Genomic DNA, 27175 nt, shown 5'->3' on the forward strand with positions numbered 1-27175 from the left:
TTAGTGCCTAGCACTTAGTAGGTACTTAGTGAAGATTTGTGGGAGGGAGAAGGAAGCAGGATGCATAGATAAAGTTGCCCAAATATGGGAGGTATGGACAACAGAAGGCCCTGAACTATGGCTGAAACTCTCATACAGAACTGGAGCACTAGTCCTGGAATTGCCACCTTCCCACCAGAGCCCCTTGTAAGACCTCAATGTATTTTACTCCCGTAAAGCAGGAGAAACTCCACTTACATTCTTGGGAGTGGGACATCTTAGGTGAGTTAAAACCAATCAAAATACAGCAGTTCCATAAACACACACCTCTTTGCACCAGTGCTGTCTTTTAGAAAGAATGGTAGGTTTTGTGGATAGAGCACGGTTAGGGGTCCTTGAAAAACACAGCACAGAAACACTGGGGCTCGTGCAGAAGCCGCTGTGTATTTTAAATCCCTTCCAGTGCCATTCTCTGCCGAGGAGAACAACCTCTGGTCTTCTTTTCTTTTTTCTTTTCTACCATTGAGTTATTTATACCAGTCCTGTTTCCTAACGATAAAACATAAGTAGAGACCACTTAAAGGAGAACCTCTCTAATAGTTTCTCAATGATCCTGATAGAAAGAAGAAAGCAAGGGAAATATTGACCAACTGAAAACTCTTACAGAAGATGTTTGGGAGGCCTCCCCATAAAATTGACTGTGTCCTCCCCACCCATTCTGCTCATTTCCACCTTGTGAGATAGGGGTGTCATCTGAACCCTTCCCCATGAAACCTTTTGTAAATTGTTCAGCCCCCTAAATTCCTTTTCCCCCACATAGGACCTACAGATTGGACTACTCACCTGACTCTATGAGTTTGGGGATTTGTCAGCTGATATTTACAAAGGGTCCATTGTATGGAAAGCACAGAAGAAAAGCCCCTATTACTGTAACAAGTAAAATGAACAGTCTTCTACATAAACAGTGTATAATGGATTTAAATTTTAGATATTTTGTCATAGTTAATTATTTATTAATTGCAATGTAAGAGCTGAAACCCATAATTTAATAACAGTTATCATTATTAATATGAATGAAATGGAGCAAGACTGGGCGTGAATGGAGACAAAGGAGTTTCCATTTCAGTGGTGATCCAAAAGACCTGTACACACCTAAGTTCCATACACACACACCCCTTTGCACAATGCTGACTTTTAGAAATAAGGGTAGGTTTTGTGATTCAAACAGTGCTCCCTGAACCTAAAAATTATATCCTGTCCTCCTCTCTCCTGTTCCACCCCTCACTTCTTCCTAGGAGCAGAAATTCCTGCCTTCTCAGGAAACTCTGGGTCATCCCTCTCTCTGCCATCAGCCCTTCTTCACAGCTCCTTCCCATCAGCATTTTGATACTTTCAAATCCAAACATCTTTTTTAAATGTACCCCTCCACAAACACTCATTACCTCCAGACCCTGCCCTTTATCTCATCTCCCTGCTCTGCCAAAATGAACAAAGAGCTGCCTCTCCTCACTGTCTCCTCTCCCAGCTCCTTCCCTCTTCCCCTCAGACCAGTCTGTCTCTGCCCCAAGGACTCCATCAAAGCCACTCTTTCTAACATCCCCAGGGGCCCAAACCTGAGGGACCTGTTTCAGTTCTCCCCAGCACCTGGTAGTGAACACCCTTCCTCCCTTGGCACACACCTCTCCCCCATTCTCCTGCAGTCTGCAGTGGGCCTGGCTCTTCCCAGTCAGCTCCTCAGTCTGCCCGGAGGGTGGCTTCCTCTATGGAGGGTATGGCAGGAGGAGTATCAGTGGTTTTCCAGAAGGCAGAGTGGGAGGAGGAGATGTGGGGGCAGGAAGCACTGGGTTTTCAGGGCAGGTGGGCAGATCAGAAACCCTGCAGCAGAACTATGGCTTGGTGGGCGGAGCCCTGGCAGGCAATGTGGAGGGAGCAATTGGGGAGGACCTTGGTCAGTCAGCCTGTGGTTTGTAATGCTCTGTAATGTTCTTGTTGGTAATGAGTTTCTCCTTCATTGTTAGTTTTGTTTTTCCCAGTTCATTTAGCACATCATTTAAATTCCAGTCCTTCTACAGGAATTGTCAGAAAACCCAGCAAATGCCTACCTTCCACCCTCCCTCCCCCTCCATTTTCACATGCCCTCTGCTACTTGAGAAATTCTGTGGCCCTCTCCACCTGCAAATGTATGTATGCTCTTCTGCTTGGTCAGTTGTCCTCATTTACCTCAAGCTAAGTATTTGCTCTGCTCTGTTTTTCTATTCTCTCTGAAATCCCATTGCACTGTTACACTGGCATTGAGCTCCATGTTTCTAAATAACATTTTTATTGCGGCTCTTGATTTTGTTTCTTACATTATCTATTGGCCTCCTCTTATTCAAGACAAGGGTTTTTATTTTATTTTCCTTCTTTTGCCCAATCCCTCCTTTCTCTTAATATTCTATTTTTATATTTATTTTATTCTATTGTTATATTTAAATTTAGGTTAGCTTAGTGTTACATTATCATGACTGATCAATGTTATTCATTCTAGTAAAACCACAATTACATTTTTTTCCTGCACAGTTGTCACTTTTTTACCAAACAGCTAATAATTGTCATCTTACTTCATTTGCCTTATCTTCTATATATTTATCACTAACTACCCCAAACTTTGCCCCAGCTTGTGGGTTATTCTATCAGTCATGTCTTTCTGTAGTGAGCCTTCCTGAACCTTCTGGCCTGACCTGCCTTCATGCTTGTCTGGAGGGTTCTCTTATCCACTCTCCTGAGTTGTAGCCCCTATTTTCTGGCATCTTTTTAAAAACTCCTTTGTTTGTTGAAGCAAAATCTTAATAAAGTTCAAGTCTAGTCTCATCCATTATTTTGAGGGGGCTCCCTTTTTGTCTGAAAATGCCCATTCTTTTGCTCTGATCAACTTTATTTTTAGGTAATTATTTGCTCTGCTCTGTTTTTTCTGTACTCTCTGGAAAGCCCATTATACTGACCTCTTGAGGCCATCTTCTGATTTTTTATCTTCTTTCTGGTTTTTTCATGTTTACAGGTTTTTGTTCTACTTTCTGGGACATTTCCTCAACTTTATCCTTAAAATCAGCTCTTGAACTTTTAATTTCTGAATTGTGTTTAATATCTAAAGTCTTTTTAATTTTTGTTGTTGTTATATAATACCTTGTTTTTGTTTCTTTGATATCTTTCCTTATGTTTCTGAAGATATTAATGGTGGTGCATGTGAGTTTATGGTGTGTTTTTTTTAATTATCTTTCTTGATTGATCTATTTCCTTCAAGTTGCTGTTTTTCAATTTCTTTGTTGTGATTTCTGTCTTTCATATCTGTGGTTTTGCTCACATGTCTGTCTGGTAATCTTGGTTTTCTGCTCATGTTTAAAAACTGAATTGGGGATTCCTGAAAACATGGAGCTTGTTGACTGTGTCACTATAGGGAGACTTGGACATTTAGTGGAGAACCTCTGACAACCGGAGAAGAGTTCCCAGTCTCCTCCCTGCAAGGAGACAAGCCTTCCAGCCATCTCCCTAGGCCACCAGGCAACCCCAACATATAGCTTACATAGTTCATCCTTCCCTGATTTCAGCACTGTGACCCCAACCTTCAATTCTGGGGCCTTCTTCTCCAGAAAGGGTGAGGCAGCTGCCAAGTGCTGTGGTATCTCAGAGGTGACTGGGCATCAAACTATGTCTCCAAAAGAGCTATAATCAGCTCACACTTCCTAAACATTTGGGGGCTTCTGCAGGTGTAAATTGGGTTAATTCTTGGCTTTGCCATTGCTGGCTTTGGAGTCTGTTTTCTGGGGCTCCTGCTAAGTTCTTAAACAACTCATTCATCTGCTGCCCACTTTCCAGGATTTGGTTCCTCTTTTCTCTCTTGTTCTTTTAGCCCTTATGGGTTTATCCTTTTTTAAAAAAGAATCTTGGAAGGAGCAAAAGTATGTACAAATGACCATCTTTATCCAGAACCTAATAATTCTCCAGAACAAGTTGTCATTTGCTAAATTTTAGCCTCTGGTAATCTATCTTTATATCTGTGTCCTAATGAAATAGTGTTTTTAAAAATAATTTCTGAAAGCTTTGTGATTTTCAGGTTGCTACAGGTAGCTGTGTCTTTTCAACTGGGTGTACCCAGTGACTGGTGTTCCTTAAAGGGGTTCCTAGTTGGAAATCTTAATAGCACCTAATCTTGCCTTAATGTGCTTAAGTCTTCTATTCTTCAGTGCTTTTTAATGCTTATTAGAAGCCAACAATTTATTTTAAAAATTGAATTATACAAGATTCCTGCTCAGTGAGCTGTTGATCTAAATTAGTGGTTAGCAATCCCTATTAATTAGTTATATCCTTTACTCCCTGTCAACGTATCATCATTTCATGAACATGGAATTCTGCTTTGAATCATAACATTACTTGTTAGGACAAGTTAGCTGTTACCTTCTACTTGTTAATACAAGTGTTTCATATATTGTTGTAACTGAATGGTTTTTGGCCTTTAGCCGAAACTTTTGCTTACTGCCCTCATGTAGATCTAGTGGAAATTAGAAAGTGGTTTTTGCCAACTCAGTTCTGCTTTGAGCCATTTTCTGGTTGCAGCTGATTATTCGGTGCAGCTGTATTAATCATTGAGGCAGTGACATTCCCTTAGAGATGGTTGGACTGTACATACCCTTTGCAAAGTGGCAACCCAGCAGGCAGCATTCAGACATAGAAAGCCTGCGTGCTGGGAGCTCATATCCACAGGTGCCCAGGAAGCCTCAAACTCAGGTCTAACTTGCAGATTCCTTCCTTCAGTCTTTTCCATTTCAGTTGCTGTTACAAATTTCACATGTTAGCATATGACTGTGGAGCAATAAAAGAGAATCAGCAGTAGAGAGGAAAATTAATGCTGGTCCAACGATGCAAGCTGTTGGTGTGAGAGGAGATTTAGTTGAGGGGGAGGCTATACCATTAACTCACCCCCTAAGCCTGTGGCCTCCAGGCCAAACCCCACTTGAGGCCTGATTTTTGCTGTCCTCTATGGAGATTTTTATAGTTCTAGGGTAGTTAAAATATGTATATATATATATATATGATGCGAAGTAAGAAGAGAAAGAAAAGGAGGAAGAAGAATAGAAAGCAGAAGAAGGAGAGAAAGGAAGAAAGCTCAACAGAGGCTATATGTATGTGAGCTATAAAGCCTCAAATATTGACTTTTTGGCTCTTTACAGAAACAGTATGCCCACCCCTAGTCTAGATACCATGGCTTAGCCTCATCCCTTTCCTGTCCCTCTCTTACACTCCTTCCCCAGTCATGGAATGTTCTCCAAGTTTTCCTAAGGCTTTAGCAACTTAAATATGTATGTGTGTTCGTGTGTGGTTTCCAAAAAATTTAATTCTAGACAGATCTGAGTCATCAGCTCTCAAGTGTGTGGCATCGAAGCAGATTTACCAACATAAAGGCTGGCGTTAGATATATGAGTGCACATTAAGTCAGCATGATAGACTACGTGCCTAGCTACAATGGGGGGAAAAAAGCAAAATTATGAACAGTATTTTTATAAACCCTTTGGGCTTATTTGGAAATACTTTCAGAAAGATAGATGTTGAACTTGTTTCTCTTTGTAAGTATAAAATGTAAATAAAATTAAAGCATGCTTTTATGATACAAATATCTTATTTACTAAAAGCCTAACCAAAGAAAAAGTTTCACTTAAACAATTACCTTTGGAATTAGATAAGTATTTTTTTTTAAAATTATGGCTTTACCAATTATTCTTCCTCACTATGGATATTAGCCAAAATGTGGTCTTTGTCCATCAGAGATGTGCAGGTTCCTCATCACTGTAGGCTTTCTCACTTCACAGTGTTTTCCTTGACATGCTCTAAGTTTAAGGCATCCACATACCATTTCCAGGTGAATTTTCCAAAACCTTTGCTCTGATTCTGCCAGATCAGTCTGATCAACAGTAAGAGATGAAAACAAACAAGTAAGGTATCAAACATTCCTTTTTTTAGTCAATTAATATAAAAGTTCTGGGAAATGCAGGTGGCCCAGTGTCACAGTGCTCCATACATTGTGCTATAACTCTCTGTGCTGTGGGATGTTCTCATGGTTGTCTTGAGTGCATTGAAATTTAGCATACTGGTAACCTCATTACTTCTCCAATGATGAAATGGTATCCCTGTGCTGCCAAAGAGTTAATTGAGAATAGGATATTCAGATGATTGCTCAGAAATGAAGCTGTGAGGCCAGCTTCTGTCTCTAATACCCAACCTGTGTCCAAAATACAACTGTGGCCAACATGGAACATTCATCATTGAGTAATTAACTTAATGCTCTATTCTTTTCTTTACTCCCCACTGTGACTCTGATCCAGGCCCACTGAATCCTGTTATCATAGGATTCATCTTCATCTGATAAAGAAAACTAGCTCTGGGGATAAGCATTAAAATCAAACATTACTTTGTAATGTCTTTCCCTTCTTTGCCAAATGGTTCATTTATAAGGATAATTCAAATTATATAGTATTTTCTGTTTGGGTATTAGATTTTTGAAATCCAGAAGTCAACATTAAGCCAGTGGCTTTATTTCTTTAAAAAGCAGGAACCTAGCATGAAATTCCAGTGAAAAGCTGGTCTTCAAGCTCATGAGCACATCCTGTGCATTGTGCAGTGTAGACCTGAGGGGCCACTGTCGGAATCCTTAACTGTGGCAACTGTAGGTGTTTAAGGAAGGAATAACAGCATAGCTGAATTAAAGGAGGCAGAGAGATGCTAATATACCCTCTCTTAGCAGGAAGTAAACCAATTAGTTGTGCACTTTTTGGAGATTTAATCGTGAGATGTATTGAGGCCCACTGCTGACTATGTAGAGCAAGGGAATTCATATTTAATACAGAGGTGAAAGGAATGGTTAATTAGGTATTAAACTTATTCCATACTGGAGTGCATTGACTTTATAGTAAATATCCATAAAACTACAAAAATTTAAAAAAGGGGGGAACAGGAGAAATTAATTAATTCATAATAATTGACTTAATCAGGAATAGTCTAAAGAAGTTAAAAATATTTAAATTCCCTGAAAGTTGCCCAGTTCCTTATTTTGAAAATCTGGTCATTTCTAAAGTCTTGCTTCTGAACCCATCATGATTTTCTTAAAAAGAAACGGGGCGGGAGGAAGCCCTACCCTTTCTAAAGGGATCTGAAAAGGCTCTGAAAGTCACTGTTCCCTAATAACATGGTTAACTGCAGCCTGGGCTCCTGTCATTAATGAGCTTACCTACTACTGCAAGGAAAAGGCTGGGCCGGCCTGAGGGATCACAGTGTGGCCAAATGCTCCCAAGCAATTAAAGGCTGATTAAGTGTTTATCTTCTTTACAGGTGGGAAGGAAAGAATGAAAATGAAGTGGGCAGATGTAAAGAGACTGGCAAAGTTCATGTGACTGTGGACCTCAAATACTACCGACCAACTGAAGTGGTAAGGTTTCCTGGCCACCCTGTGTGTGGCCACACTTGGCTGCTGTCTGGGAAAATGCTCACTGGATGCCAAAGCCAACCTTCAAGCTCCCCATCAGGCTATCTGGTGTCTTTTAGTGGGCATGTTCCAAACCAGAGACCAGTGAATTGAATTTGAGATGTTGTTCTCATCACAAAATCCATTGCTTTAAAAAGGAAAGCAGGGGTAAAACACACCCAAGGAAATGGTGAGTCTACGGAAACAGACTCGTATCAATGACAGCTGTCATTGTGTTAGTCCCCTGCTTTGGTGGCTGATCCCAGGTACCTACAGGATGTCTGACTTTCAGGGCCCTCCATGGCCTGTAGGGTCTCAAGGTCTGGAAGGCTGCCTGCCTCCTCAGTGTACACAGGCACATGCACACACGCATACTCATGTGCACACACAAACGTAAGCCATAAGTGGTCTCCCTGAACATTAACACGCAGCTCAAGTACTGTCTTTCTTTGATTTGTTTTCTAGACAACATACTACACTGCTGATGTCTCTATTCCTTCCTTCTTATCTATAGTATATGTGATCCATAATTATATTCTAACATCTATTACAAATTATTATATTCATTTGTTTACATGTTTTTCTCCCTTTACAAAGCTGCAAACTCAGGATAAGAACTTTTTAAAATATTTTCCACTGTAACAAAGTGTGTGCTTAATAAATGTTGATTGATGTGTAGATGCATGGATAGATTTCTAAACATCAAGATTTCTGTGTCAGGAAATGACCTGTAGATTATTAGATCATCCTCCTTTCCTAAATTTATAGAACCTTTTAGTGTGGTGTTGTCGCTTTAGCACTTTAAAATAGTCCACCCTTCCATGGTGACCAAAACTCAACATGTTACATATACCTAAAGATAACAGAAATGGCATATCCAGAGAGAAATGTTCAGACATGATGGTTACCTAGTGACATACCCATTAACTGTGAAAATGGAATCCTGTGAACCTGTTTTACCTGTGTTTTGAACCAAATTCCTGTGTGTTGGACAACCCCTCAGAGATTAGGAAAACCCCAGTGAAGAGAGACTGAAAGTGCCTATGTCATCAGTAACCACCCTTTAAAATGTCTTGTTTCAAACAAAAGAAAAAAAAAGTCTTGCACCCTGCACCCAGGAGGAAGTGAAAAGGAAAGATTAAGTAAGCAGTGCGCAAAGACAGGGCTGTAGAGTGGAAGCTTTGTCCTGGCATGGGCGTGGCAGGGCCTCTGGCAGTAGGAACAAAGACTCCCTGTGCTGATGCGGGCGGGTATGCCTAGGAGAGGACAGAGGACTTGCTCTGTCTCTGAGGGAGAAAGATTCTAGCACACCCTGCTGACATAGCACTGAGTTCCCTGTGGAGCCCCTAGCCATACTGGCGTTGTTTCCCTGTCCTAAGAGGTGCCACAAGGTGTCAGTTTTCTGGAACTTTGCACAGATAACATAAACAGGCAAAGCTGTTTCTATGCTAACAGAATTTGTCACCTCAGAGTGGAAAATTTACTGAGCCAACAGAAAGCTCAATCCTTATAACAATTTTACATGGCTCTTTCTCTCTCTGACACCAAAATAGTTTCAGAAGCTCGGAAGTCATTAAGAATGGCCTGTCTGTCATTCTCACTTGGCAAGGCATGGGATTGATAAGAACACATAACAAAAGAATTTGCTGAACAGGAAAAGGACCCTTGGACTAACAAGACAGTTCTTGAAGTCTGTCCTGTCAACCCCTCTTTCCTGTCCTGATGCTACATCCCTCCCCCTTTCTTTGTTCATTCAAATGTCATTATCATACCTGTTCTGCAACTCCATTCACACTAATGCTGTGTGAGCATAAGAGTGGTGTCTTATTTCCTGTGCCCCCTTTATTTGCTTGTTGATCTAGCTCCCATCCCAATGCTCTCATTTACTGCTTAAATTTTGATGTTAACCTGCATGTCATCTTTCTTAGCCTTTAAGCTGCATTAATTTTGTTCACTCCATTTCAACTAGGTATTCTATTGGGCAAGCTTCTCTTGTAAGGGGAGACTAAACTTTTAACTTCATTCCTCAGAACAAGGAGTTTTCCCAAAACTGGGATCAATTCTACAGCCTTTTGTTGAATTGCCTTGGGGGTAATAGGATTCCTCCAGTGGAAAGGTGACCAGAACTGAGCACTGACTTGTAAATGAGCTCTCAGTTACCTTAGGTGTGGGCCTTAATAGCCAACACATTTAGAGAGTCACTGGGCATGAGTCCTGGAAAGTGCCAAGCTCCTCTGAGGTGCAGCAGCACTTGGTGTAGTGCAGAATGGAGTTCTCCCACATCTGCACTGTGTCCTTCCCACTCAGTGTCGAAGTTCTTCTCACCAGTTCCAAGGCTCCATGCATTCATCCTCTGTAAAAGCGTGTCCTCCTGATGAGTTTAATCGTGTGTATCCCAAGGTCTTCAGCGCACAAGGAACTCCAAAGCCCAGGGTGTAAACTTGATCTCCTTACCATCCAACGGTTCCAAAATGACTGATAGGAAAAAAAAGAGAGAGAGAGAGAGAGAGAACATTTGAAAAGAAAAAAGTGAGGGACATATCAGGTCTCAGAACACCAGTAACCTAAAGCAAGACTAAAGGGACATAGTGCTTTAGGTTGTTTTTTGAATAAGATGCAGACTAGTCCTGGGAAAGGCTCTTTTCCTCCTGGAGGCCAGGAGAGTCTATAGCAGTGATGGCGAACCTTTTGAGCTCGGCGTGTCAGCATTTTGAAAAACCCTAACTTAACTCTGGTGCCGTGTCACATATAGAAATTTTTTGATATTTGCAACCATAGTAAAACAAAGGCTTATATTTTTGATATTTATTTTATATATTTTAATGCCATTTAACAAAGAAAAATCAACCAAAAAAATGAGTTCACGTGCCACCTCTGACACGCATGTCATAGGTTCGCCATCACTGGTCTATAGAGCATGTTCACACAGCGCCAGGAACGTCTGTCCTCATCGGTGCCTCTGCAGAAACTTCAATCCTGCTTATGTACCAATATGAAATGAAGGCTTTTGTTCTGAGCTGAGGACTCTGGCATCCAATTAGAACTGAATAGAGTCATGTTTTTGCTTCTTATAAACCTCTGGGTTTCCTTTGAACATTTAGGAATATTGCTACTGTGGAGAGCTTAATCCTGAAAATTAGACTTTAAATTTCCCATTGCCCTGAATTCCAGTATTTGGTGATGGCATTATCAATTTTAAGTTCTGTCCTCTTAAAACTCCTGTCTCTTATAGAGTTTTCTATATGTGGATACATTTACACCTAGATTCATTGCATTGTGCATTTATTTGTAGAGAAGTAGGGTTGTGGTTAGGTGCGGGCCCCAGGGCCAACTGCAGCAGTTCAGAAACTGTCAATCACTAGCTGTGTACCCTTAGGCAAGTCACTTCTCAGTGCTTCTGTCTTTAAAAATGGGTTTGATAATAGAACTTCTTCTAAAGAATTGTTGAAAATTAACATACCAATATACAAAATGCTCATTAGAACAGTATCTGGCACACAGTAAAATACCCAATATTGATGTATTTTTTTAATTTATTGATTTGAGAGAGAGAGGTAGAGAAAGAGAGAACATTGTCTTGTTGTTCCACCCATCTATACATTCATTGGTTGATTCTTGTATGTTCCCTGACCCGTGATTGAACCTGTAACCTTTGGGTATTGGGGTGATGCTCTAACCACCTGAGCTACCCAGCCAGGTCTGATGCTGTTATTGTTATTCATTTATTCATTATTTACCAAATACTGTGTTAGACCCTGGGAATATGGTATAAATAAGACAGACACATCCCCTGTTCTTGTGGAGACTGTAGATATAGAGGTCTCTATCAGTTACTTAAACCTAGTACCTTTTGAAAAGTAGAATGGCATCATTGGTGAATTATATAGATTAACCAATAAAAGCTAGGTAACAAGGTATAATCAAAGCTACTAGAAAATGTTAATAGGTACTTTGATTTATTTTATTCTTGTTTTATCTTGATTTCTGTCCTTTCTGATCTTTTTTCAGAAGATTAAGTAGATGTTCAGTGGTATGGGAGTAATGAAAATATAAAAACATTGATATTGACCTATTACTTACTTTAATCACAAAGGTATCTTCCTCTTGTTTGAGAATGTTTAACTTGGAGAATTTAAAAAGGCTGAGTTAGTAAAGTATTCAGCCTAGTGTGCCAAATTTGTAACCACATCAAATGCTCAATCCACTTTTTTAAAAAAATCTTTTTTTCCCTACAGAGCATTTTAGGAAATGGCATGGGGGACACAGTCACAGACTAAAAGTGAAATTGCGTATTTTTTCATAAAAAGTATCTTAACTGAAATTCTAGTAGATGATGCGAACTACATTTTTTCTTGCTATATTATTTGCCTTCCACATTCATTTTTCTTGTCGTTGTATTTCTAATGTCCTCAATTGTGATTGGTTTTATTTTATTTACTTAGATACTTCATGTTTATTCCCTTTATAGATATTAGAAAAAAACATGAATTCAAATCTAGACTTGAGAAAACAATAACTTTAATAACAAGCTAGTTAGACTAGCACCTTCCTTCAGTAAAAACTTGTGTCCTGTTTCTAATCAAATTACCATATGCTTGTCCATTTGTCCCCTCTGCATACTTTTCCTAATGTTTTTCTGTAAATGATGTTAAGTTCACTGGCCCATAGTTGCTTGCTTTGTCTCATAGCCCTGGTTAGAATAATGTCACATAACACTTTCCAGACCTCAGGAACCTGATCTGTCATCAGAGGACCTATATAAATACCAGTGAGAGCTTCCCTCAGTTCCATCTCTGTGTATTGGGGTCCTGAAACTGTCCCCTTTGACTCCCTGCTCTCACCACATTCTCACACTTACCCACATGTAGCAAGAAATTAGATCCTCTCTACTCCATCCCTTCATCTTCCCCAGCTCTGCAAGAAGCCAGCTGATCTCTCCCTGTCCTGATTCTTCTGACCTCTAAGGCTCTAGTCCTACCCTCTACCCCCACTTGTCTTTGTTCTTTGTGTGACTGGTGGGAGCCTGTGTAAGAGGACACAGAGAGAGCAAACGAGGGGCGGGTCCTTCTTCCTGCATTCCTTGAGGTAGAAACAGAGAGGCTGGACTGCTCCTTCTGGGAGGTCCCTTCCAATTTTCACATCCTAACATTTCTGCTTTTGTAACTGTCAGACACAGCATGTGCAGTGTTGTTGCTACGGCCCCATCAGAGTGTTTCCTCTTTTTTTATTTTAACATATATTTTTATTGCTTTTAGAGAGAAAGGGAGAGGGAGAGAGAAATAGAAAAATCAATGATGAGAGAGAATCATTGATCAGCTGCCTCCTGCACGCCCCCTTCTGGGGATTGAACCTGCAACCCAGGCATGTGACCTTGACCAGAATGGAACCTGGGACCCTTCAGTCCACAGGCTGATGTTCTATCCCCTGAGCCAACCTGGCTAAGGTGAATGTTTCCTCTTTTATAAGTAATCTCTGAACTTCTTACTACTTGCATTTTATGAGTTGTATGTTTTTTTCTATGAGTCGCTGTTTATAGATTTTGAGACTCCCTTTTAGGCTCCTCCTGGTAATCTTTATGTCCTTCCTTAATCACATTGGCCTTTCTTGCCCTTTCCTTCCTGGGACTTAACCAAGAGAGCTTTAAGTTTCACTCTCTTTGGTTTTCCATACTTCATAGGGTCCCGTACAAAACCCCCAGGCATGGATAGCATTCCTCATCAAGCCTGTGTTCTTTCCTCAGTGGCTGTCCCCTCAAGAGCATTTCATAGCTACTAAAATAGTGATTGTGTGCTGACTAACATGCCCCCAACTTCCTTCTAGTTTTCCTGGAAGGTTCTTATGATTAGATCCAGATTAGAAGCATGTCTTTCAAGACTAAAAAATCTTTATGAGTATACATAACTACATGCAGTCTCTTATTTTAAAATACCTTTTGTATTGCTGGTGTCCTTAATATAGATGATTTCATTCCTTTTGCCAATGCGGAATTCCTACAAAATCTGTACCTTCTTTCTTTAAAAAAGCTGTGCAGATAATGACCAGCCTCATTTGTAATTGTACTGTCGGCCTCTTGACATCTGCAAAATAAATTAGAAAATCTCGGAAATTTGTTTCAGCCTCTATAGCTGCTTTCCTTAGGAATAAGTTAGTACTTGAGCTCAGCTTCTACATAAACTAGCTCTTATGCCAGTCACTGAACGAATAGAAGTGCTTATGGGAGACTGTCCATCACCAACGTGACCACCTGCCCCCTCTTCATTTCTTCCAACCAATGAGATCTGTGTGCTGGAATTTTAGAAATCCCTATTTCCGCTTGTTTTTTAAACAACTCAGCGATGCTTTTCTGTTCTATCAAGTCATATTTACCTTCTAAAATAATTATAATTTAAAAATATGCAAGGAGATTTCATAAATAATACTATCCATGGTGTTCTTTCTCCACCCTATTCCAATAAAGTTAACTATTCCTGTCCAAGTTTGATTTTTTTCCTCCTAGCACATTATTCACTTGTGGACACCAAATATTCTGAGTCTACTAAAATGTAATTTGTGTGTACCAGCTTTGGGCTCCTATCTGTCAAGGCTTCCTCTTGGACAGTGGGGTGAGAAAAACAATGACAGACGTCGGGACATCATAGAGATGGCAACCACAGGATTGGGGATCCAATTGGATGCTCATATGTGAAAGACAGGCAGAAATGGAAAATGACTGCTGGAGTAGAGGCTGAAGAGTGAAGGGTGGTGGGCCAACAGTGATGGCATGACCCACAGGAGAGATGGAGGGAGAGGACATAGTTTGCAGGGGAAGGCATTGAGGTCTGTTAAACTCATGTGCCTCAGGGATAGCCATGTAGGAACGTCAAGCAGGAGTAGGGGCTGGAGGCCTGGCGTAGAAGGAAGAGGTCAGGTGTGGGGGCTAGGTGTGCAGGTGCTGAGAGTTGAAGCACTGAGATGAGTACCCTTAAAGAGAATGTTTGGGGTAGGAGCAAAGAGGAGAGAAGATCAAGAAGCCTAGTCACAAAGCTAGGCAAGTTTGAATTCCAGGAGGTTGGTTTCAGAAACACATTTTGAAAAAGTGGGTTAAGAATTCAGAGTTCACAAATTAAGGATTTGTATTCCAGGGTCTAGGGCCAGACTAAAGTATCTCTTACCCTAGGATAATTATTCCCTGCCTTCAAGATTTAAAGGGGGAATACCTTAGAGTTTATATTAACTGACAGATGAATACTTCATTTCAATCCAGGCAAGACTGAATTTCAGAGGTAAGCAGAGGCCTGATTCCAAACTGATGTGTCCTAGAAGTCAGGGTGCAAAGTATTTTAGGGTTCCTAAAAATCAAATGGCTTATGTAAATACAAGGTACTCTGCCCTGCATCTTATCATTTTTATTACTGTCATCATCATTAATTACTATTATCATCATTACACCTCTGTGGAATCATTGGTTATCAAGAGGCATCTGAAAGGATACTTGAGCTCATCCACTCTTGAGGTCTTCTTTTATTTAAATACTTTTCTTTTTTTGAGAGAGAGAGAGAGAGGAAGGGAGAGGGATAAAGAGATAGAAACATTATCAATGAGAGAGAAATATCATCAATTGGCTGCCTCTTGCATGCCCCCTGCAGGGGATAGAGCCCACAACCCGGGCATGTGCCCTTACCTGGAATTGAACCAGCAACTTCTTGGTTCATGGGTTGATGCTCAATCACTGAACCACATCAGCTGGGCTTCAATACTTCTTTTGCTTTGTATTTATATAACTTCATGCACACACGACTATTCTTCTTGACCTGATGATAGAAATGATGATCATGGTGGAAGATGAGGGGTTGAACTGGTAGCCTTCTGTTTTGATTCGGCCTGCACTGTATGTCCCTAGTGGCTATAGCAGGCCCTAGCATCCAGCAAGTTCTATGGCTGCCCAGTGCCTAAGTATCCATAATAGGCCAGAGAGCAGCCATGTCCATGTTTACTGCCAACCAAACCCTTCACTACTGCCTCAGAAACCTCAATGAAAAACCTACCTTTGTTCTTACTCCTGGAGCCTGGATGGCACTTATACCATCTAAAACCTGTGTTGGTCTCCTAGTGCTGCTATAACAAATTATCATAAATGTAGCAGCATAACACTGCACAGATACATTATCTTACAATTCCAGGGGTCAGAAGTCTGAATCAAGTTTCACAGATAGACTGAAGGGATGGCGGAGCTGTGTGCCTTGGGAGGCTGGAGTGTTCTTGGAGCGCAGGGTATATTCTGTTGGCAGGGAACACTGGATTAACCACTTTGAACTGTTGCCGGTTCAGTGTTTTCTCTTGTTTGGAAAGCACATTATTAATCACTTGGAGGAGAAATAAGAAATGGAGGACTCTAGTTAATTGTCAGTTTAACGTTTCATAATATACACACTCAAAAAAAAAAAATACCATTAACATGCACTTGGGCAGCTATAAATGAGAACACACCATTCTTAAGTCTGAGGGAACACCAGGCAAAGAGACAAGAAAGGCGTCCTGAAGAAAGGGAGATTTAGAGTAGGGTTTTAGAAAGATTTGTGGTTTGAGAGAGAGCATTCCAGGTCAGGGCAGGAGGTGTCCTGGGAATGAACCTTCATGCAGGGACCCTGTCCTGTGGAGAGAGCGAGCTCAGCAGGGGAGTAATGAGAAGCAAGGCTCCTCACCACAGATGCTCCTGCCAGCCCATCCCTTCGCCCCGAGATAGCAGTCCTCAGGCCCCACCTCCACACCCCCAGCCTGTCTGCAGCCAGCCAGCTGCTCCTCCTCCTTCATTTTCATCTTCTTTTTCTTCCTTTGTTTTTACCTTCTCTTTCCTTGCTGTCTTAAGTCTTAAAAACCAGCCACATGTTATCCTTATGCTCCATGTAGCCCCTGTTCTTTCTGAGACTACCGACCTGTCTTGTGGTACATGCCGTTAACCTCTGACTGGTTCAAATTCTGGAAATGACCTCTCACCTATTCTATTAAGTTAAAGTTTCGTGTTTGATTTGAATTCTTAAACAGTTCACAGTTGTTTTAGAGATTAAAAGGTAAAATTGAGACTAGGGAAGTGCTTACTTTCATAAGAGAGATTTATTTCATAAACATGGGTCCTTAACAGTCATTTCAAGATCAATCTAAATGTGTGTTTTTAAAACATATTCTTCTCTTCTCAGTGGCACCTTTTCTTCTCAAACTCTTCCAAAAAATTGAAGAAGGGACAGTACTTCCTAACACATTTTATGAGGCCAACATAGCCCTGATACCAAAACATGGCAAGGACAGCACAAAAAAAGAAAACTACAGACCAATATCTCTTATAAATACAGATGCAAAAATCTTAAACAAAATACTATCAAATACAAAAATATATATTTGTTTAAATAAATCTTTATTGTTCAGATAATTACAGTTGTTCCTCTTTCCCCCCCCACCCCATAGCTCCCCTCCACCTGGTTCCCACCCCACCCCATGCTTTTACCCCCGCAACTGTCCTCATCCATAGGTGTACGATTTTTGTCCAGTCTCTTCCTGCACCCCCCCCCCACCCATTTCCCCCCAAGAATTGTCAGTCCACTCCCTTTGCATGCCTCTGGTTCTATTATATTCACCAGTTTACTCTGTTCATCAGATTTTTTATTCACTTGATTTTTAGATTCACTTGTTGATAGATATGTATTTGCTGTTCATAATTTTTATCTTTACCTTTTTCTTCTTCCTCTTCTTAAAGAATACCTTTCAGCATTTCATATAATGCTGGTTTGGTGGTGATGAACTCCTTTAGCTTTTCCTTATCTGTGAAGCTCTTTATCTGACCTTCAATTCTGAATGATAGCTTTGCTGGGTAAAGTAATCTTGGTTGTAGGTTCTTGCTATTCATCACTTTGAATATTTCTTGCCACTCCCTTCTGACCTGCATGGTTTCTGTTGAGAAATCAACTGACAGTCGTATGGGTACTCCCTTGTAGGCAACTGACTATTTTTCTCTTGCTGCTTTTAAGATTCTCTCTTTGTCTTTTGCCCTTGGCATTTTAATTATGATGTGTCTTGATGTGGTCCTCTTTGGATTCCTCTTATTTGGTGTTCTCTTCGCTTCCTGGACTTGTAAGTCTATTTCTTTCACCAGTTAGGGGAAGTTTTCTGTCATTATTTCTTCTAATAGGCTTTCAATATCTTGATCTCTCTCTTTTTCTGGTACCCCCATAATTCAGATGTTGGTATGTTTGAAATTGTCCCAGAGGCTCCTTAGACTATCTTCATATTTTTGGATTCTTTTTGCTTTTTGCTTTTCTGGATGCGTGTTTTTTGCTTCTTCGTATTTCAAATCTTTGACTTGATTCTTGGGATCCTCTAGTCTTCTGTTGGATCTCTGTATATTATTCTTTATCTCAGTCAGTGTATGCTTAATTTCTGACTGGTCCTTTTCCATTTTTTTTTTTTTTTTTTTTGGCATTCTCATTAAGATCCTTGAAGGTCTCACTAAGTTCCTCGGAGGTTTATAGAAGATTCTTGAGTAACCTTATAACTGTGGTTTTGAACTCCAAATCCAGTAATCTGCTTTCCTCCATTTCTTCCACTTGTGACATGTTTCTTTGTCTCTGCATCTTGGCCGCTTCCCTGTGTTGACAGAGTGGCTTTGTGTGGTGGATGTCCCACTGGGCCCAGTGGCTCAGCCTCCCCAATCACCTGAGGTGGACACTCTTGGTGCACCCCTCCGTGGGCTGGGTGCACAGTCCTGTTGTAGTTAAGCCTTAAATGCTGTTGGTACCCCTGGGAGGAAATGACCTCCAAGCCAATTGGCTGTGAGGACCCGCTGTGTCTATAGTGGAAGAACTACTGTGCTGGAGACACCCTTATGGGACAGGATTTGCTTCAGTGGGGCTTTGGTGCTCACTGAGTCTGCCTCTTGAGTGTGTCACTTATGAATGTGAGGAGTTGAAATCTGGTTTCTGACCACTGGGTACACTGGCTTCTGGATCTCCAAGGAGGCGCAAATTCAACCACTGTGTGGGTCCACCCAGCAGGAGCTACCGTGAGATCTGCAGATTTCTCCTCTTTGTTTGGGGTTTGGAAATTTTGGAGTTCTCTGACCCAGCTGCAGTTTGTTATGTTAGGCTTCAAAAGGGCAGGTGATTCATTTGTGCTGCTGCACACAGCTTGGGTGGGGCAGGATCTCAGAGAATCACCGGGGAGGAGCAAACAGTGATGGCTGTTGTCAGCCGTCTCCGTGACTCCGCGCATCTCCATGTCTCAGTGTCTCTGCGTCCCCGAGTCCCGCGCCCCCACAGTAATGATCCCTACGAGCAGTTCTACAAGAAAGCCACCCTCCCTTTCCAACCCAATGCCAGACAGTCTAGTTTCTCCCCGTAGGAGTCTGGGTCCCTAGAGACTCGCTGGAAAGGAGGTCAGTGAAGTCAGGAGCTTGTATCTCCCTTCCTGCGTACCCAGGAGCAGCCTGGTTCACGCGCCTCTGTACCTCTGCTCTTGGAGCCTCCGCACCTCCTACCCAGCCTCAATGCACTTTTTTTTTTCCTTCTAGTTGTAGAACTTCCACTCAGCCAGCTTTCCCATGGTTCTGGATGATCACCGTTTTGTCTTTTCATTGTAGTTTTAATGTGGTTGTGGGGAGCAGCATGTACAGGTATATACCCTATGCTGCCATCTTGGTTGTTCTTTCTACAAAAATATATTTTAAAAAATACATCAGCACTAGCTGGTTTGGCTCAATGAATAGAGTGCCAGCCTGCAGACTGAAGTGTCCCAGGTTCTATTCCAGTCAAGGGCACATGCCTGGGTTGCAGGCTCGATCCCCAGCAGGGGGCATGCAGGAGGCAGCAATCAATGATTCTCTCTCATCATTGATGTCTCTCTCTCTCTCTCTCTCTCTCTCTCTGAAATCACTAAAAAATAAAAATAAAAAATATACATCACAATCAAATGGGGTTCATTCCAGGGACACAAGGATGCTTCAGCATACCCAAATCCATCAATGTAATACACCACATTAACAAAACAAAGAATAAAAATCATATGATCTAAAAATAAATGCAGAAAAAGCACTTGATAAGATACAACATCCATTTATGATTAAAAACTCACTAAAATGGGTATAGAAAAAAATTACCTCTACATAATAAAGGCTATATATGACAATCTCCTAGCTAATATACTCAATGGTGAAAAACTGAAAGCTTTTCCTCTAAGATCAGGAACAAGACAGTGATGTCCACTACCACCACTCTTATTCAACATTGTGCTGGGAGCCCTAACTAGAGCAAACCGGCAAGAGAAAGAAATAAAAGGCATCCAAATTGGGAATGATGAAGTAAAAGTGTCAGTTTTTGCAGGTAACATGACTCTTTATACAGAAAACCCTGAAGACTCCACCAAAAAAACTATTAGAAACAATAAACAAATACAGTAAAATTGCAAGATATGATGTCAATGTACAAAAATCTTACAATGTACAAAAACCTGCATTCCTATATACTAACAATGAAATTTCAGAAAAAGAAATTTAAAAAAACACACAATTTCTTCTGCAATTGAAACCAAAAGAATAAAATACCTATGAATAAACAAGTATATAACAGCTCCAACAAGGGGTTAATATCCAAAATATATAAAGACCTATATACTGAAAACTACAAAGCATTATTAAAATAGATTGAAAAAGACACAATGAAATGAGAAGATATTACTTGTTCATGGATTGGAAGAATCAATATAGTTAAAATGTCCATATTACCCAAAGCAATATACAGATTTAATGCAATCCCCATCAAAATCCCAATGACATTTTAAAAAGAAATAGAACAAAAAAATTATCAGCCATGGTCAGCATGGCTCAGTTGATTGGGCATCATCCTGAGCACCAAAAGGTTATGTGTTCCATTCCCAGTCAGGGCATATGTCCAAGTTGTGGGCTTGATCCCCGATAGGAGGTGTGCAGGAGGCAGCCAATCATTGTTTCACTCTCACATTAATGTTCCTCTCTCTCTCCCTCTCCCTTTCTCTCTCTCTAAAAATCAATAAAATATTTTTTAAATCATTAGATTTATATGGAAACACAAAAGACCCTGACTAGCTAAGTAATCCCCAGAAAAATGAACAAAATTGCAGGTTTCACACTACCTGACTTTAGATTATACTACTGAGCTACGATAATCAAAACATCATGGTATTGGCAGAAAAACAGACACATAGACTATTGGAACAGAATTGAGAGTCCAGAAATAAAACCACACATATATAGGCAAATAATTTTTGACAATGGAGTAAAAAAAATACAATGAAGAAAAGAAAGCCTCTTCAATAAATGGTGCTGGGAAAATTGGAAAGCCACATGCAAAAGAATAAAATCAGACTTTAGTCTGTCCCCATGTACTAAAAATTAATTCAAAATGGATCAAAGACCTAAATAGAAGATCTGAAACAACAAATTATATAGAAGAAAACATAGGTACTAAACTTATGGACCTTTGTCATAGAGAACATTTTATGAATTTGACCCCAAAGGCAAGGGAAGTAAAGACAAAAGTAAATGAATGGGACTATATCAAACTAAAATGCTTCTGCACAGCAAAAGAAACTGCCAACTAAACGAAAAGGCAACCAACCAAATGGGAGAAGGTATTTGCAAACAACAGCTCCAATAGGAGTTAATATCCAAAATATATAACTCATACAGTCTTTGTCCTGCGGAGTTGGGTGGGCAGAGCCAAGGCCACTTTGTAGTGGTTTGGAGTTTTAGTTCCACCTTATCTGCGAGGGCAGGAGCAGGTCCCAGACTGACCCTTGGGTGTGTGAAGCCTGTCTTCAATGGCTATGGGGGTACAGCGGCCTGACTTCTAAGATCAGGCCTGTATCTCCCAGGAGGCCCCAGAGCCAGTGCATTTCGTGGCCAGCTTCACACCACCTCAAAACATCACCCAACCACCTCCACAGTGACACACTCAAGGGGCAGTTTCAGTGGGTACCATAGGCCTACTGAAGTAAGTCCAGCTCTGTGGGGAGGGCCCCTGCACAGCTGATCAGTGGCAGTCAGTGATGGCAGACAGTCCTTGCATCAGATTGGCCGGGGGTGTGGGGGGTGGCAGGGGGGTAAATCCCTTCCATTGATGTGCTAATAGCAGTCAAGGCTCAACTACAACAGGAGGGTCTACACAGGCCACAGGAGTAGTGGTTGCACAACTGGAGTGCCAGGTTGAGTGATCAGAGAGGCTGTGCAACTAGACCCTATAGGACACCTACTACAACTGGCCACTCTATCAAGTCTGGGAGACACAGCAGCTCTACCTAATACATATAAACAAACACAAGAAAGCAGCCAAAATGCGGAGACAAAGAAACATGCCACAAATGAAAGAACAGAAGAAATCTCCAGAAAAATAAAAAGTAGTAAATGAAATGGAAGGAAGAAAATTACTAGATACAGAGTTAAAAACAATAGTTATAAGGATGCTCAAGGAACTTAATGAGAACTACAAGGGACTTAGTGAGAATTTCAAGGATCTTAATGAGAACACCAAAGACATGAAAAAGGACCAGTCAGAAATGAAGCATACACTAACTGAAATGAAGAGTAATTTACAGGGAACCAACAGAGTAGGTAAGGCCAAGAATCAAATCAGCAATTGGGAATATAAGGAAGTGAAAAACATCCAATCAGAACAGAAAAAAGAAGAAAGAATTTTTAAAAATGAGAATAGTCTAAGGAGCCTTTGGGACAATGTCAAGCATACCAACATTTGCATCATGGGGGTGCCAGAAGGAGAAGAGAGAGAGCAAGATATTGAAAACCTATTTGAAAAAGTAATGACAGAAAACTTTCCTAACTTGGTGAAGGGCACAGACATATAAGAACAGGAAGCAAGGCGAGGCCCAAGTAAAGAGGCCCATACCAAGACACACTAAAATTCAAAAGGTTAAAGTCAAACAGATAATCTTAAAAGCATCAAGAGAAAATCATTTAGTTACCTACAAAGGAGCTCCCATAAGACTGGGAAGCTCCCTTGATTTCTTGAAGGAAGTGGCAACAAATATCCAAAGTGATGAAAAACAGAGACCTACAACCAAGGGTTTCTCTACAGAGCAAAGCTATCATTTAGAATGGAAGGACATAAAGAACTTCCCAGACAAAGGAAAGCTAAAGGAGTTCACCACCAAACAAGTATCATATGAAATGTTAAAGAGTCTTTAAGAAAAAAAAAAAAAGATAAAAAATTATGAACAATAAAATGGAATAAATACATATCTGTCAACAAATGGATCTTTAAAAACAAAGAAGCAGAGCAGAAATACTGGTACACTCATAGATGGAGAGGACATTTTCATAATTGCCAGATGTGAAGGGAGTTGGGGGGGTCGGTGGAAAAGGTGAAGGGATTAAGAAGTACAAATTGGTTGTTACAGAATAGTCATGGGGATGTAAAGTAAAGCATAAGGAATATAGTCAATATATTGCAATAACTATGGTGTCATATGGGTACTGACTAGATTTATCAGGATGATCTGTTAGTAATCTGTATAATGTCTAATCACTGGAGTGTACACCTGAAACTAATGTAATATTTTATGGAAACTGTAATTGAAAATTGATTTAAATAAAAAATTTAAAAAAATGTTAAGTCAAAAAAAAAAAGAACTCATATAACTCAACACCAAACAAATAATCCAATTTAAAAATGTCCAGTATAGATCAGTGGTTGAGTGTCAACCTATGAACCAGGAAGTCATGGTTTGATTACCAGTAAGGGCACATGCCCAGGTTTGGGGTTCGATCCCCAGTATGGGGCATGCAGGAGGTGGCCCATCAATGATTCTCTCTTATCATTGATGTTTCTATCTCTCTCTGCCTCTCCATTCCTCTGAAATAAAAAATAAATTTAAAAAAGGAAAAAAATGGGCTGAGAATCTGAATAGACATTTCTCCCAAGAAGACATACAAATGGCCAACAGTTATATAAAAAGATGCTCAACTTCACTAGCAATTAGGGAAATGTAAATCAAAACTACAATAAGCTCTAGCCAGTTTTGCTCAGTGGTTGGAGTGTTGGCCTTCAGACTGAAGGGCTCAGGTTCGATTCTGGTCAAGGGGATGTATCTTGGTTGCAGGCTCTATCCCCAACCCCCAGCAGGGTGCCTGCTGGAGACAACTAATCAATGTCTCTCTCTCACATCAATATTTCTCTCTCTCTGTCTCTCCCCCTCCCTTCTACTCTCTCTAAAAATCAATGGAAAAAATATCCTCGGGTGAGGATTGACAAACAAACAAAAAAACACACACATACACACACAAAAAAACTACAATGAGATACCACCTCACACCTGTTAGAATGGCTATTGTCAACAAGACGAGTAGTAACATGTTGGAGAGGTTTGCAGAAAAAGGAACCCTCGTTTACTGCTGGTGGAAATGTAAACTCATACAGCCACTATGGAAAATAGTATGCTGGTTCCTCAAAAAATAGAGTTACCATATGACCCAACAATCCCTTTTCTGGGTATCTACCCAAAAAAATTGAAAACATTTATTCACAAAGATATATGCACCCCTATGTTCATTATAGCATTATTCACAGTGGCCAAGACATGGAAACAACCAAAGTATCCTTGGATGGAGGATTAGATAAAGAAGATGTGCTACATATTAAAAATGGACTACTACTCAGCCATAAGAAAAGATGAAATACTGCCATTTGTGACAACATGGATGGACCTTGAGAATATTATGCTAAGGGAAATAACTCAAACGGAAAAAGCCAAGAAACATATGACTCCACTCATATGTAGGATATAAAATTGAAACTCATAGGCATAGACAACAGTGTGGTGGTTACCAGAGGGAATCAGGGTAATAGTAAGGGAAATAATAAGGGTATATATAGAGGGAATAGAAGGGTATACATAGAGGGAATAGTAAGGGTAAATGGGGCCAAATATATGGTGACAGAGGATGATTTGACTTTGAGTGGTGAGCACACATGCAATATACAGATAATGTATCAGAGAAATATATACTTGAAACATATTGAGAATGAAATGAATGCTGTGCAGTAGTGCTGTTAGAAAGACACTGCCTTTTAAGTCCTGTTGTTGTTGTTGTTTTTTTCTATTATTTTTGGAAAATAGATTAGCAGAGAAAATGTCCCTAATGAGATAATCTAAAACCACTTGCTGAACTTTTGGGAATATGTCAAATTTTCTCTAAGGTAAGTTAAGAGGCTGTTGAAAAGCAATATCTATTTGTGAATTAGTTTTATTTTTGGAAGATTAGAGAGTGCCAAATTCCCTTATTGAAATTCTAAAATTTAAAAGAAGGGATAGTGACAATTTGGATATATCCTACTGGCTTGCAGTATAAATTTAAAAGGTATAAGTCTCAACACTTTTCCTCCCAGTGCTGTTATAAATCTTCTAAAAAGCTCTGAAGCTCTCCATGTTTCCACTGTAACATAACAATGAATATTTTCCCACTAACCTCAATAGGCATATTGAAAAAACACACAAATGAATTGTGAGTCTAAAGGCCCTATACAAATGTCAGCCCATTGGTGAACCTTCTCCTATTTCCTCAGGCAGTTAGCAGTTAGCACTCAGACCTCTTGAAGTACTGGCCCCATGTACTGTGATGTGCTGTCCCCACCTGGGACCCTGAAAGCAGGAATGGCATCTGCTGGCCTTGGGTGGTACCTGGTACGCAGTAGAGGATAAGTTAATGAACACGTGTATACCATATCAAAGAACCATCCTCATGCTTTCCAACCATTTCCAGTGTGAAGAGAATTAATTAAACCCATGTAATACACTTTAAATCCTAATAGCAAGAAAGGTATAAAATATTTTTTCTCTTTTTTTTTTCTAGTTGAGATTCTATGGCAAGATGAGCATTGAGTTTACAGTTCACATCTATGCATTCAACCTTTAAACAAAATTCATATTCCATTTCTATCCCTTTTTCTGTGTATTCTCTTTTTATAAGTTCTTTTCTGCCCCTTCTTATCTTCTCCTGTTTTTGCTGATCTCCCTTCTTTTTGTTCATCTTTTCTAAAATTATCTTTTTCATAAGTTTTGGCTGCCCTCCCCCACTCCCCACCCTGCAACTTCCTCTTTACTGTATCCCAAGCATTTTAAATGAGCTAACATACCGGAGCTGTTTCTTGGTGCCTCTTTGGGAAGCACTGGTAATGGAGATGTTACAGTCTGACTCTAGAGCCAGATGCCCGTGGGCATCCACTGGTGTGTTGTGGGTACACTGTTGTACACCCCCATAGGAGACCCTCACATCAGAAGTCTTGAAAGCACAGCACAGTAACAGTATGCATGCGGAATGCATCCCAGGCTGCTTTGTCTGAGGAAGTACACCTGCCAAATGGGGATATTTTTAACTTTGAGCTGCTAATAAGACATGCCCTCATCAGGAGCTACCATCTTTCTTTTACCTCCTCTGAGACTGTGTATGTGAAGTGTCGCACAGCAAAGAGACACTTTATTGTTGCTTCAACATTGCCCATCTCACATGTTCCTCTGCTGTTCCACCTCCAAAACTTAGCGAATGACAAGGTGAGAAGTATAGACCAGTGAGTCACTACAGTGGAGCCAAAGTCTGTCAGAAATTAATGGCATGTTCTCTGTCCCTTTCTTCACTGGAATCTTCAGCATTTTTTTCTATTAAGTATGGACTAAAATTCTAATATATGATTGTATGAGATAAGTGACTGTCATTTAGAATAGTTTCGTTTAAATTTCTGAAGTTTGTGTGGGTTACAGAGAAGATTTTCCTAGTAGGGCTTGCAGTGTCGTCCTCTTTGTGAACTTGTTTTGGTGAAAAATTCAGTCCACTGCCCTGGAGTAGGCTCTGGGCATGCTTTCTAAAACAGGCATCTAAAATAGTCTTCTTTACCGTCACAGTTCTCAGATGAAGAGAAGCGGCCTGGTTGAGTATGGCTCTCTTGCTAAAAAATGTTAACATCTAGTAAGTAAATGAAGAGCTCTAAGGGGGTCCATGGGTCAGATGAGTAGGAAAGGAAAAGAGAAGGAATGTGGATCAAAACAGTTCCTTTAAAGTCCTAGTGCAGCGAGCTGCCAAACTGAGATGATGAGAAGCCATTTTCACACAATTGGCACATCTGTCAAGCACAGTGTGTGTGTTAGGGTGGGGGCGGGGAAGCCTGCTGATGGGAAATATTCTCTCTATGAATCAGCACCTCCCACTTACCCTAGAGGTAGATGGCTGTTAGCAGGTGCATTGTCTCCTGTTCAGCTGATGCGGGAGGTCAGTGGGCAGCAGCAGTCAAAGGAAGGAGACACTGAACAAATAGTGGCGAACACCTGATCCCGGGTGGGCGGTGGGAGGGGCCCAATCATGCACCCAGTGCTGAGCAACCACCAACTGATCCCAGAAAGGAAGTGCAAAGATAACCCAACACACACTGGGATCCCCACAAAGCCAGGGCATTCCAAACACAGCGTTAGCCATGCCACGGGAATGGTTTTCATCGAGGCTTTCTTTACCATGTTCATGAGAAGGCCAGCACTTAGGCTCCTGTCTTCTGGGTTTGTCTGACAAATATAAAACAGTCCATGGCTTGTCCCATTGGAGCACACACAGAGGTCATGATTCTTCTGATGTTCCAGTCTAACATGGATGGCTGGTCCATGAAGTCTTGTGTTCACAGGTTATGGTAATTGCTCTCTGGCTTTCTTCAG

General features: G+C 40.6%; 1 protein-coding gene across 2 annotated transcripts in view; it reads left to right on the top strand.

The window, feature by feature from the left end:
- The window catches only part of GMDS (GDP-mannose 4,6-dehydratase), a 694374-nt gene that overhangs the window by 591135 nt on the left and 76064 nt on the right, over nt 1-27175 (top strand). For both annotated transcript variants that reach the window (XM_036350688.1, XM_036350689.1), the window contains exon 9: nt 7336-7432. In XM_036350688.1, coding sequence (XP_036206581.1) covers nt 7336-7432 — 97 coding nt within the window. The remainder of the gene's footprint in view (nt 1-7335; nt 7433-27175) is intronic.

Source organism: Myotis myotis, unplaced genomic scaffold (assembly GCF_014108235.1).
Source record: "Myotis myotis isolate mMyoMyo1 unplaced genomic scaffold, mMyoMyo1.p scaffold_m19_p_2, whole genome shotgun sequence".
NCBI lineage: Eukaryota > Metazoa > Chordata > Mammalia > Chiroptera > Vespertilionidae > Myotis > Myotis myotis.